The sequence below is a fragment of the Helianthus annuus genome, chromosome 2, assembly GCF_002127325.2.
Source record: "Helianthus annuus cultivar XRQ/B chromosome 2, HanXRQr2.0-SUNRISE, whole genome shotgun sequence".
NCBI classification, from domain to species: Eukaryota; Viridiplantae; Streptophyta; class Magnoliopsida; order Asterales; family Asteraceae; genus Helianthus; species Helianthus annuus.
The window spans coordinates 147341902-147355318 of record NC_035434.2 but is presented as its reverse complement, the minus strand read 5'-3'; the positions used below and the strand labels follow the sequence as shown (position 1 = coordinate 147355318).

The 13417-nt window shown below is 34.0% G+C and overlaps 2 protein-coding genes across 3 annotated transcripts; one reads left to right on the top strand and one right to left on the bottom strand.

Moving 5' to 3' along the window:
• Positions 1-3713: 3713 nt before the first annotated feature.
• On the top strand, positions 3714-6260 carry LOC110923923 (acyl-protein thioesterase 1 homolog 1). The gene is made up of 9 exons (XM_022167979.2): positions 3714-3934; positions 4133-4250; positions 4454-4490; positions 4587-4656; positions 4747-4851; positions 5324-5474; positions 5617-5699; positions 5806-5899; positions 5977-6260. The coding sequence occupies exons 1-9, from the start codon at positions 3904-3906 to the stop codon at positions 6047-6049; spliced, it is 762 nt and encodes a 253-aa protein (XP_022023671.1). The 5' UTR covers positions 3714-3903; the 3' UTR covers positions 6050-6260.
• Positions 6261-6390: 130 nt separating this feature from the next.
• Positions 6391-8757, bottom strand: LOC110923906 (protein tesmin/TSO1-like CXC 3). Of its 2 annotated transcripts, none has more exons than XM_022167963.2 (8): positions 8575-8757; positions 8360-8429; positions 8181-8249; positions 7880-8063; positions 7697-7795; positions 7322-7388; positions 7081-7219; positions 6391-6998 (listed from the first exon to the last, which is right to left on the bottom strand). In XM_022167963.2, exons 3-8 carry the CDS (start codon positions 8246-8248, stop codon positions 6626-6628), a joined length of 930 nt encoding a protein of 309 aa, XP_022023655.1. In that variant the 5' UTR covers position 8249; positions 8360-8429; positions 8575-8757; the 3' UTR covers positions 6391-6625. The 2 variants fall into 2 exon arrangements, with proteins under 2 accessions (XP_022023655.1, XP_022023663.1); XM_022167971.2 differs by having other exon boundaries at positions 7081-7213; positions 8575-8756.
• Between the last annotated feature and the right edge of the window lie 4660 nt (positions 8758-13417).

Sequence of the window (13417 nt, the reverse complement as noted above, 5' to 3'; positions counted from 1 at the left end):
TGCTTAATATTACAAAACTAATATACCTAATCATATGACATTAACAACCTTCATATGTAAACCATTCTATGGAGGACCATTATCGGGCCAAGGACATAGGCATTATTTAAGTTCATCCCTAAGACATGTATCAAATACTTCAAAACAAGGAGAGACTAGGAGGTGTTATCTGTTGATTTATAGTTTGGTAATAGGTTGTATAACTTTGAAAAATATAAAAATTGCTTTTAGATTAGAGTTAACTGCCATTTTCATCCCGTTTTTTGTCCAATTATGCCAGTCCAGGCTAAATTTCAAATTTGTATGAGATCCTGTCACACCCCAACCGATGGCGGAAACATCGAAGTGATACGAAAACGAGATTGCAAGAGACTTCATAACGACTAATTGTGACAATATTTAGGAAATTCAATTTCATTCATACTAAAATGAGAAATTACATTGTTCGAAACAGAAAGTACAACATAATGCAAGTAAACATAACAACATGGCAAACTACAAACATTAAAGTCTAGGTATGTATATAGTCCACCCTAAATATCGTTTCTTCATTCGTCATCAACTAGTTTCCTGCAACATGTACTAAAATAAAGATCAACAAAAGTTGGCACGTATACAAGTTTGAATACATAGCATAATGGTGAATAAAAGTTGTCTCATATCCAACATGATAAATTGCATACATACTAGCATGTGTTAACTAAAAGTCAAACCAAAGTGTACCGCAATCATGCATACCATTGTCGCCGAAATGACAAGGTTGTCAAATAGTTTACTTAACAATACCACAAGAATACGGGCGGTGTGTTAATTCTACAGCGCTATAATTTTTAAGGTAGGCTTGCAAAGTTAATGGGCATATAGAACATAAGTTTAACATAGCATGCAATAACAAGAATAAGACAAGTATCATGTTATTAGCGGATAGAGTATGTGTGTAAACAAGTCTAATCGTGATTCGTGATTTGTATAAGTGTACATGTTGCACCCAAAGTGTAAAATTGGAAAATAGGATCGAGTATACTCACGGTTTTGCGTAGAAAATCCAGTGTACGTGAGTTGAAGCGTTTGAGAGTCGAGAACACCTTTACCCTACATTGGGGAAATGAAGGTGTATGAGTATTCAAAGTTTCAAGAGAGTTCGGATTCAGAAATTATTATAAAAGTATATATGTAACAAAATTATATCTTGTCTAAATACTCGTTTGGACACTAAGATTTTATGTGTTTTCATGGGTCCTAATATGCCCATTAGAATCACAAATGAGGAATTTAGAACTAAGATAATATAGCTTAAGTTCATAACATCTAACCATAATCCGATTAGTATCATGAATTCGGTTATATATATATATATATATATATATATATATATAATGTATTACAGAGTATAGTCCATCATGTATTATCATTTATTGTCATATAAGTCACGCATGGAGGTAGGATGATTAGCATCCATTAAACCTCATTGGATGAATTCACCAAAGCACAAGGTTATCAACTTAGTTGATGACCCGGTTGGTCATGAATAAAAAGAAAATATAAATATCTAGTTTGTCAAGCAGCCAAGTAAGATCAATCCGGGTGTTCCATACCTACCATGGCAAATGTTGGAGGTGCAGCGGGTTTGTGTTACTTTGATTCTTGGAAGCTACTTGGATGAATAGAAACAAAACAAGCAAGTGAGGTAGTGGAAGAAGTTTGGAAGGCCCAAGCTTCCATGGTTCACACATTTAGACACATGCAAGACTCATCGTATGAACAATGGTGAGCTTGGATGGTCACACACTTGAAGGTTACTTGGAACCTTATCAAAACAGAAAGTTTAGGAGGTTCTTGGACCTCTAAACTCATGGGAATCAACCCTATTCAAGCCCCATAACCATAGGTTTGGTTAGAAACAAGATAGGTATAAGATTCTTTCAAGAAAGCTAAGTTTAATAAAGTTTAAGTAGAGTTCTTCTCCAAAACAGAAAGTTGGACCTCACAATGGTGATGTTCCACCTTAGTTTACCATGGTAAACTTGTGGAAACATTCCTAGAGATGTTCCAAGCTTTCAAGAAGAAGAAAGGATGAAGAAAACATGAAGAAAAGTGAGGTAGGTGCTCACTTTGGTACTTAGTGAATTCTGCCACAACTTGGTACTTAGTGATTATGGAGTGTTTTGAGAGTGTAAGAGAGTTGGAAAAGTGAAAATGAGGTGATAGAGGCTTGGTTTTATAATGGAGGACTAGGGTTTAGTGTTAAATGAGGTTGTATGGTGATTGGGGAAGAAGAAAGTTGGGTGAAAATGGCCAATCCTTGGAGCTAAAACCACTTTCTGCGGATTAAGGGGCTTGGCGCCCCACCACGGTGATAGGGGGAGGCGTCGTATGACGCTGCGCTATGTTTAGCCCATTGAGCTTTGTTTTATTGCAATTTAGCCCCTAAACTTTGGTTTGTTCGTTATTTATGTACAAAGTTCATGTTTTGACTTGTTTTGAGCATGAAACGTGTTTTTAAGTGTCGTGTAAGTATTGTGCAATGTATAAATGATAAATCAAGTATATAATAAGTCTCGGTTTGCATGTAAATATGCATTCAATGTTTGTTTGCGTATAACACAAGTATAAGTACCAAAGTAAATTTCCATTATGATCGATCGAAGTCTCGGATTACAAGATTGGAAAAGAAATACGAATATGATACAGTTACAAGTTTCCAAAAATAGAAATATGAATTACACTTTCTAAATAAGGAAAGTACAAAATGCAAAGCGTTACATTTCCGTCCATGATAATTTTGAAACATGTTAGCTTAATCCAAAAAGTTAACAGTCGTTAAAGTTAACTTTGACTGTTAAATGTGGGGTAAAAAGGTAATTATCCATTTTTATTTTCTTTCACCTCTTTAATGCATACACACACATTGCGATATTTTCATTTATATAAATGTATCAATATAAAATTTGTTTGAAATTGAATCTGTCTACATTTCGATGAAAACTTTTTCTGAAAACGAGTCAGGATATAATTCGTTTCCGTGCTTATTTAATTTTGATTTAAAAAGGTCTAATTAAGCCCTTTTGATTACACGTGTTAGTTTTTTCTTTATACCCGTTACATTTTATATGTATGAGTCGGGTCACATATAATACATTCTCATTGTACGGTATAAGTTCGAATTACTTTACGTCTTGATCCAATCGCAACGCTTATATAGGTTACATTGGGTCCAATCGGATACGTCTAAACCTGTGTTTTTATATGGTTAACGCATCGTATACGTTTGGACTAATCTATTCGATGTTTGTAATGTACCCGCGCCGCAACAAATGCGGGCTTGATTACTAGTCACATCATGGTTTTTACCTAATCAAAATGGTTTTCTTGTATATGCCTACTTGTGGATGCCTATAAGCACATATTGTCACTATAGGTCACTTGCTGATAAGGTAACTTCTTTTTTGTCATGTGGGAATGCTATTCACATAATATCATTTTTCAATCACCTTTTCTTCTGCCAAGTGGCTTTATATAAGCATATATTCTTAAGATATCCATAGCAGCCTCAGTGACATTTCAGGTTTTGGTTTTACATTTTTCATTTCTCTTGGTCTGGATTGGATGGGAATTACATCTTGAAAACTACTTAAGATTCCAACCTTATTATTCCTATTCTCAGATGTGCTTTTTTTGTTATTTGATTCTACTTTGGCAGGTGGTTTCAGGAAGTGTGTAACTGGTGTAGACATAGCTGATGATTAAGATCATGTGTTTCCAACAGATTTATGTAATTTCCCACTACCCTGGTATTGTTATAAATAGATACAAACGACCCTTCGATTCTATCGCAAGGACCTTTCTGGTTTGTTTCAAATATCTTTGAAAGCTATAAATATATAATATAAGGGTTGAAGACCAATGAGTTACAACAGCTCTAATCGCGATTCAGGTTAGTTTTGTTTGCATCTTTAAGCGATAGATGACCATTGGCGCATTGTCTTAAAATCATGTGTGACGTCGTGCATCAAGGTGGTCTAAATGCCCATAAAGAAGTCTTTATATACTCATTTTTTATTATTATTATTATTATTATTATTATTATTATTATTATTATTATGTATTTATTTATCTATTTTTTTTTTTGCAGGAAGTAGAAATGCTAGAAGAAATGTGCATGACTTTGGAAGGACTTTTGTGGTGATGCCCAAAGAAACTCACACAGCAACTATTGTTTGGTTACATGGCATTGGTGAAAAGGGCTCAAGGTGATTATTGACTTTTTGACTTGAGATTTGACTTTACAATAGTCCTTCATGACTTGCTACTACACCCAATCCTTAAACCCCATGTCCACCTCAAACAACATGCTGCAAAATAGTTCATCAAGTCATATTCATCTTTCTCTTTTTCACCATACAAAGAAACAATCAACTTCTTCTTATATTTATGTTTTTAAACTCTTTTACAGTTGGACTCAGATCTTGGAAACATTTCCTCTTCCAAATGTAATGATTTTTTTTTCTACTTTTATTTTTCATGCAAATTCAATCATATAATTCTAGTTACATTTCTTGCATAACTAATGTTTATGTATGATTTAGGTCAAATGGATCTGCCCAAGTGCGCCAAGTCGACTATTAACACTATATGGTGGATATCCTTGCACAGCGTGTATGTTATATATATGTCTTCTATATTATATATCATGTTGCAAGGATTCTGGAATTATATGACGATGACATTAAATGTCAATATTATCAGGGTTCAATATCGCAAGCATGTCAGAAGACGCATGTGATGATTTGGAGGGCTTGGATGCTTCAGCAACACATGTTGCAAATCTTTTGATTAGTGAGCCTGATGATGGTATGTCTCCATGTTGGTTATGCATCTAATCATTTATATTCTTGTTGATATACATGTAACGTAGTAGTAGCTTATCTCACCCTTTCGAAACCGCAATGATTATGACATAATTTCTAGGATCGTGAAAGTATTCAACACAATAATCAACAAGCTTTTGTTTTCATATAAAATTTGTACTTTATAAAACTACAAAAAAACCAATAATCAAGAGGATAACTAGATACTTTGCAAGTTGTGTCAATAAGTATATTCTATTCTTCTGGTCCAAATTATGTGCTTTTTACTTTAGATGGAAAGATTCACTTGTCACGTTTTCAAAACTATTATAAAGTCTTAATCATCATGCACTATACAAAGAGCACAAAAATATGGGACCATTTAAATTTAATAACTTTTAGAAAAAAAAAATCGAACTGCATGCTCAAATTGTAAACCAAAAAGTAATATTCTTGTTTAACTTGTTTCCTTACAGTTAAACTAGGCGTTGCAGGCTTCAGCATGGGTGCATCTGTCGCTCTCTACTCTGCAGCGTGTCGAGCTATTGGGCAATATGGGAATGGAAACCGATACCCCATCAATCTTAGTGCTGCTGTCGCACTCAGTGGTTGGCTTCCATGTTCCAGGTTTACTTATGTTCTTTGCAAACTTACTATCTTGCTTTAACTGTTTAAAATTTCTATTCGATACAGCATCATTTACTATTTCACTTCCACTTAATAAGTCCCATATTTGACATTGTTTTAATGATCAAAAAACTTTTCCTAGGACTTTAAGGAATAGAGTGGGAGCGTCACAAGAAGCTGCAAGGCGCGCATCGTCGCTACCTGTTTTGCTTTGTCATGGTCAAGGTATTTGCTTATAGCACACCCTTGCATAAAACATATGGTAAAAACAAGGTATACATAGTACACACGCGTCTAGGACAGTAGCTCATGTACTGTCTCTTTGTTGCAGTTGATGATGTGGTCGAGTACAAACTTGGTGAGAAATCTGCACAAACTATGTATTCTGCTGGATTTCAGAATTTAACATTTCAGACATATAATGGGTAATTATTGTTCTCAAATTTATGTTATGGACCTATTTCAAATGCACTTTTATTAATTAAATTTGTTTTCGTTTCAGGCTTGGTCATTATACAATCCTAGAAGAGATTAACGATGTTTGTTGTTGGCTTAACGCTTATCTAGGGGCTTGATGATTAGAAAGAGGAAGGGAGAGGGGATGAGGGTGGATAATTGTATTATACTATATATGTTGTATAAGAGCAGGTTCGATGTATTATCGTGCTAACAAGTTTGCAAAGTTCGATTTGGCCTACAAATCGAAATAGATGTGTTAACATAAAAAATATTCTTACATCATAAAACAACCCCCACTTATGTTTTATATGAGATGGGGTAACCGTATTTCACATGTTCACCTTTTATATCTACATGATCTTTACAAGCATCTTTCTTATATAAAACGTTGTTGATGTACCTTTTATGTTTATCATATAAAACACAAGATATAACATATTGGAAAAAAAACGAAGAATCAAGACCAAATTGATCTTATAACTTGGTCAACCCAACCTGTCAAAAAGCACAAGATCATGCATATGTACCCCTATCGCCAAGCCGTCGACAAATTTGACCGACTTAAAGAACCATAAGCAATGACAGAATATCAATCAGAACATATTAACATTGGGTTCTACGAAAATAAAAGATGGTATTTAGGCGTAACGCACGATTAATCCATGGTCCATGCAAACTTACAATCTCACTTATTACCTAGTGAAGTCAAGCCGTGTGCTAGTAAAGGGCTTTTTGTTAGAGTTCATAACTTCTGGCCCGCTAGATACATTTACGGGGTTCATTAGTGAACCAGGCCAACTTATCGCAGAAGAGTAACTTCCACTAGGTGTAGAACAATTTGGTAAGTCCATCATAGGAGAAATGTTCATCACAGAATAGACATGTGTGGCATTAATATGTGTGATAGCTGGAGGTGTAAACTGATTCACGAAAGCATTAAGATATGTTTGTTGATATGAAGTAACCGTATCATAGTTTCCAGTAGTTGGTCCGAACATCACATTAGAGTTAGCAGATACCGGTGAAGGAGTGTAGCTTCCGGTTGTTGAAGGATCGTTTTCATGGCTATACATGAGAGAAGTAATACTAATCATCACAATAAGAATAAACGCCAAAATCTAACTATTAATGTTCAAAATAAACTTACCTAAAATGTTGAAATGGTGTACTAGGAGTCAAGTTGTGAGAATTATTGAACTCATGTAGAGAAAATCTAGACCGGCTTGACTGCATTTCATTCTCGACATTCTCATTGGTTGATTCGTTATATACATTGGGATCTGTAATTAAAAGTATATAAAGTTAGCTTTATACCAATAAAATGATTTAAATCTGAAAGTTCTAAATGAAATGAATGCTTATGTTAGTAATATGCATAGCTCTTTTACCTGCTCTTTTGCCAAACTTATTTTGACATCCTAAACATCGGCAATCAGTACTGCATCCCACATTAGCCTATTGAAATAAACTCAGAAAGTAAGTAGAACACATATCAAGTTTTATAAGTTATTCATAAACATCAAATGAGATTACAAAAAAAAATGTTACAGTAATTATATACAATGTGTATGACTCTCTACCCCATCTGACACATTCGACTTCCTTTTAAACTAATACTTTTAGCTTTTCTTGTTTGACCCGTTAGATATTATACACAACTTGACACGTTGTATAAGTATACGGGTCGTAACAGACACCTCTAAGACAAACAATTTGCGAGAATCTGAAACGAACTGAACCATAACACCGCGATGTGAACAAACCTGATAACACTCGCAGTACTTTTTCTGGCACATAGACTTTTTACAGTTGCAGCCCTTTCTGTGCTTTCCGGCAACTGGCTTCACTTGATCTCCATCCTCCTGTTTTCATCCATTAATATTCAACAACCCATCAATAAGCATGCAAAGTTAATCGTACACAAGATAATCTTATAACCCACATACCACATTTTGGCTTGCTGGAGGCTCCACATGACACTGAATCTTCGAACTAAACGCGATCGGATTTTTCGATTCAATCAGTTCACGTGTCTCTTCAACCGTATCTTCATAATCACGACTATTGAAGCACCCTTGGCATGAACAAGTTTCATCACAATACCATCCAGCAGCAAAACACTCGCAATAACTACAAAGAAAATGCTCTTACACCATCATTGACTTCATAATATAAGCATACTGAAAGTCAAATCATCAATGATCATACATTTATTCTCAAACAGGTCCAAGAACTGAAGAAACTTACAGTTTCAAGCACTTTGACTTCTTACATTTGCACCGCTTTTTCCCGCCATTGTTACCGTCTGAATTCATTCTGCACAATCATACATAAACACAAATTGAATAACCGAAATCATCAACATCAAGAAGTTCAACAATCAGATTAACTTTATCAAGAACAACCCTAATTAAACAAATCAATACCTTTATTTTATTTCTAGGGTTTGATAAGTAAAATTTGACAGTTCTCTCTGTTTGTTCGGAGCTTCGTTATCTGATCAAATATAACCGTCAAGAAAGTGCGATTAACTTCACAAAATCATTATAAGTTCATCAAGAACAACTCTAATTTTGTGAGATATAAATAATATATAATAATAACAGAATAAATGATGAATTCCGGTGAAAAGAAAGATTACGTGATCAAATAAACTGGACGTTCAGCATGGAATCAGAGGATAGTGCTTTGATTGTGCGAATTTGAGGATGAAGAAACCCTAACTCTGATTACTGAATATGATCAGTCTGTTTGGGTGATATGAGATGATAGAAAAAGGCGGGAGTTGGTTTTTATTTGTATCTATCAGTTTAGTGTGAATACGTAGTAATGCTTCAAGGTAAAATAATTAAAGTTGTCTAGAATTGTTTTCTTCCAAGTTAGACTAACGTGGTACTTTGAGATTATTTAGATCGGTTAGTTAAAATGTTGATTCGAGTAAGCTTAAACGAGCTTAAGGCTTAAAATAAGTTTAATTAATAAATGAGCCTGAGCTTCATTTATCGAGTTTGTGCTAGATTGCGAGTCTAAACGAGTTCGATATTTATATAACTTTTATTTAATATAGATTTATATAATAAGTATTAGGGCCAGTGGCGGAACTAGAACATCAACTCAGGGGTATCCTCAAAAAAAAATTTTATCGTGCAATCATACAATATTAAAAAACATGCCGTCCAATTGCCCAAATCAATAATCATTCAATTTTGGGCTATTATTTACTTATTTGGGCTTAGCAAATGTGTATTATTTACTTATTTGGGCTTACCTAATGTGTTATTATTTACTTATTCGGGCTTACCAACATCTTATTATTTTGTAAAAAATAAATTTGAGGGGTGTCCTCGTACTTGTTCAGGGGTGTCCTATGTATAAAAATCGAAAAAATAAAAAATTTAACACTACTAGTAAAAACTTGAGCCGTAGCCCGGGCTACGCCCCACATAACTAAAGTTCCGCCACTAATTAGGGCTGTAAAGGAACACGATCGAGACCATGTTCGTGTTAGTCGTTAGGGAAATGCAGATATTCATAAACTGTTCGTGAACATATATCGAACAAAAGTTTGTGTTCGTTTGTTAAAGAATTTCAGTTTTTCACAAACAATTCTTGAACGCCGGTTACAAACATAAACGAACATTATTAAACTTGAAATTAAAAAAAAAGCATCATTTACCTTTAACAACGGACACAGGTAATCAAATACAACCACTAAAGGATAAATCAAGAACTCAGGACACAAGAACTTAGTTAACTTAAGACATAATTATCCAAAGTTACTTAGATATATCCCAAAAAATGTCTTTAGTGTCCAACTTCTTCACATGTTTAGATAAGGGTTTACAATTTACTTTTTCCTTTTTAAATATAATTATTAACCAATGTTGTTTTTTTTTTTTTTTGGTTTTGGGATGGGGGAGGTTAAAACTTAAAAGAGAAAGTGAAATATTAAAAAACATTAAAAAAATTTAACAAATTAACATAAACATAATTACATGAACGAACGTAAACGAACATATAGCATAACGTTTACAAACGCAGCCGAACGAACGAGACCTTTGTTCGTGTTCGTTCATTTAGTTAATCGAACAAAATATCTTGTTCGTGTCTGTTCATTAACTAAACAGACGAATATAAACGAACTTCCTGCCGAAGAGTTCACATATTGTCCGCTGAACGTACGTGGGGAGGAAGTAAAACTTAAAAAAGAAAGTGAAATATTAAAAAAAAACATTAAAATTTTTTAACAAATTAACATAAACGAAATTACATGAACGAATGTAAGCAAATATATTACCTAATGTTCATAAATGTAGTCGAACGAACTAGACCTTTGTTCGTGTTTGTTCATTTAGTTAATCGAACGGAATATCTTGTGTGTGCCCGTTCATTAACTAAACAGACGAATATAAACGAACTTCCTGCCGAACAGTTCACGTATTGTTAGTTGAACGTATGTGGGGAGGAAGTAAAACTTAAAAGAGAAAGTGAAATATTAAAAAAACATTAAATATTGAGTTAAATGCCATTTTAATCCCTGTGGTTTGGCCATTTTGGTAGTTTAGTCTAAGGGTTTCATTGTGTCCAAAAAGGTTTCATCGTTGCCATTTTAGTCCACTGGGTTAACTTCATCTATTTTTTCTGTTAACGAGAAGGGCAATTTGGTCATTTTATATATAATTTTGTTAACTAGAAGGGCAATTCGGCCATATAAAATGACCGAATTGTTTTTCTCGTTAACAGAAAAAAATGGATGAAGTTAACCTAGTTGACTAAAATGGCAACGCTGAACCCTTTTTGGACCGACAGGTGAAAAATGAAACCTTTGGACTAAACTGACAAAATGGTCCAAACCACATGGACTAAAATGGCATTTAACTCTTAAATTTTTTAACGAATTAACATAAACGAAAGAACATGAATCAACGTAAACGAACATATTACCTAACGTTCACAAACACAGTCGAACGAACGAGATCTTTGGTCGTGTTCGTTCATTTAGTTAACCGAACGAAATATCGTGTTCGTGTCCGTTCATTTAGTTAATCGAACGAAATATCGTGTTCGTGTCCGTTCATAAACTAAATAGACGAATATAAACGAACTTCCTGCCGAACAGTTCACGTATTGTTCGCTGAACGTACGGTTCGTTTACAACCTTAATAACTATTATCATATGTTATAATAAAAATAACTAAGTAATGGATATTATTATTGGTAACCTTATACATTAAGTTCACTGTTTAAAAAAAAGTAATGGATATCATGAGATACTAGTTTTATAAAATCATACATATGTGTATAAAGAAATAAATTGATGAATAATAAATAAATCGAGCTTGTGCTTTAAAAATAATGCTTGAGACGAGCTGAGCCAGTGCCGTTCCTACGTTTTCGGAGGCCTTAATCGAACTACGAAGTGGAGGCCCTTTTGCAAAATTATCATTTTCAACATATTTAGTAACAAAACCCTCCTCCTTTATCCGAGCTTGGGATCGGTAATTATAAACAAAAAAGTTTATAATTGGCGTAGTTAAATTTGCTTTTGAAAGTTGTTTTTTTGTCTTTTTACATAACCGGATTCAAAAGTTCGGATTTGATTTGACGTAGCAAATAGCCTAACTACTATCATGGTTTCTGACAAATATTAAATAGCAATTGAAACTTAGCAAATATCTCCTATCACAGTCTTAGCGCTTGGACTAAGTTAAAAACAGAGACCCATATTCAATACTTAGGCACTTGGGCTTGGAAGCTAATATTATTGAAGAAGGAGACCCATTATTCAAAATCTTAAGGCCTTTAAAATTTGGAGGCCCTAGGCCTTTGTCTAGATCCACAAACCAATTGGGCCGGCTCTGGCTGAGCTCAGAGTTGGCTTCATGGGCAGACCTAGGTGAGCACACGAGGTCGGCCGCACCCATGGATATATTTATTTTCTTTTAGTATATATTTGATTTATCTCAAGAACCCACCAATAAATATAGACACCGGCCTTTATGAGATTCACCCCGATCAAGTTTTTTAGTTAACCGAAGTCCCTAACGAGAAGTGTTTTGTATTTTGAGTGTTAGTTTTATTTGTTACATTGGAAAAACGATGCTTGGTAACGTTTTTGTAGATGATGATGATTATGTTTAAAAAATAAAACCATAGAGTGCGGATAATGTTTTTGTATTAGAGTAAACTTTCGTTTTACTCCCCGTGGTTTGGTCACTTTAACGGTTTTGCCCAAAACCTTTAAAAATAGTCATTTTCCTCCAATAGTTTGCCTTGGTTTTTCCATTTTGCTCCCCGCCTCTAACTCCATCCAAATTGTTTTGTTAACTAAAAGGGCATTTCAGTAATTTTGTAAATGTAAGTATTAATTTATTGAACAAACCACACACATCGATGCTGTTTTTTTTTTTCACATCTTCATCTTCTACATTGAAACTCCATGAAACCTAGAACTTCAACTTATTATATATCCCGCAATTCTTAACGGAATCGAGAGGTTCTTGGGTGCAAATTGCAGAACAAAACCCACCTAGTAGAATCTCGAAATTCATCACGGTTTTTGTGTTTTTTTGGACATTTTTATTCCGAAAATTTGAGGGTTTTTTTTTTTTTTTTTTTTTTTTTTTTTTTTTGTGGAATTTCACAAGCTTTCATCTTGAGTGTTTAGCTACTGTTAATCATCATTTAAGGTATGTTTTACCCTTTTTTTTGCGAGATTATTACAAATTATGTTGATTACCCATTTGATTTTGGACTTCATTGTTTGAATATGGGTGGGTTTTTGATGTATAACGTGGTAATTGGCATTAAGAGGGGAGTATCTTACTTGTGGAGTGTTGATTAGTGTTATTACCGGATGAAAGTGAACTTTTTTGTGAATCACCATAAGAATGTTGAGATGAAAGTTTGTTTATGAATTTTAGCATGATTCATAATATGATTAAACGCCGCTGCCACCCGAACATCACCGGCACCGTTACCTATATCAAAGATGAAATGGCTGACGGTGATGTAGACGACGACGACTAGGGTTTCAAAGATGAAACCCAATGTAGACAGCGGTGAAGGCTCGCTTTTCTAGGAGTTCAAAAAACTCAAGAAACTCAACGGGTGGATCTAATCTTGCAACGTGTTACACCTTTTTAAGATTCTTACATGTAACACTTTTTTTAAGAAAGAGAAAGTGAATATGTTACACCTTTTAACCGTTTGCATTATATGTAACATCACATGTTACATTTTTTTTTTTGTTTTCAATAATATATTTTTTTAGATTTTACGAAGTGTAACATGTTCAAACTTAGAATTTACGAGTTTTTTAATGTGTTGTGCATGTGAAAAAATATGTTACATTTTTTATAGAAAAAAATTAGTGTTAACAGACACATCTGTTACCCCTTTTTGTGTCAGACACGAAAGAGAAAAAGCAAAAAGATGTTACATATATATGTTTGTTTGTGTTTCTATTGAATAAAAATTCTAAC

Excerpts from the sequence above, each read along its gene's own strand:
- LOC110923906 (XM_022167963.2), bottom strand. The coding sequence starts at position 8,248 with ATGAATTCAGACGGTAACAATGGCGGGAAAAAGCGGTGCAAATGTAAG. Across the intron at positions 8,064-8,180 it reads AAGTCAAAGTGCTTGAAACT|TTATTGCGAGTGTTTTGCTG; the intron begins GTAAGTTTCTTC and ends TTTTCTTTGTAG. Across the intron at positions 7,796-7,879 it reads CTCCAGCAAGCCAAAATGTG|GAGGATGGAGATCAAGTGAA; the intron begins GTATGTGGGTTA and ends GGATGAAAACAG.
- LOC110923923 (XM_022167979.2), top strand. The coding sequence starts at position 3,904 with ATGAGTTACAACAGCTCTAATCGCGATTCAG. Across the intron at positions 4,491-4,586 it reads AAACATTTCCTCTTCCAAAT|GTCAAATGGATCTGCCCAAG; the intron begins GTAATGATTTTT and ends TGTATGATTTAG. Across the intron at positions 5,700-5,805 it reads TTTGCTTTGTCATGGTCAAG|TTGATGATGTGGTCGAGTAC; the intron begins GTATTTGCTTAT and ends TCTTTGTTGCAG.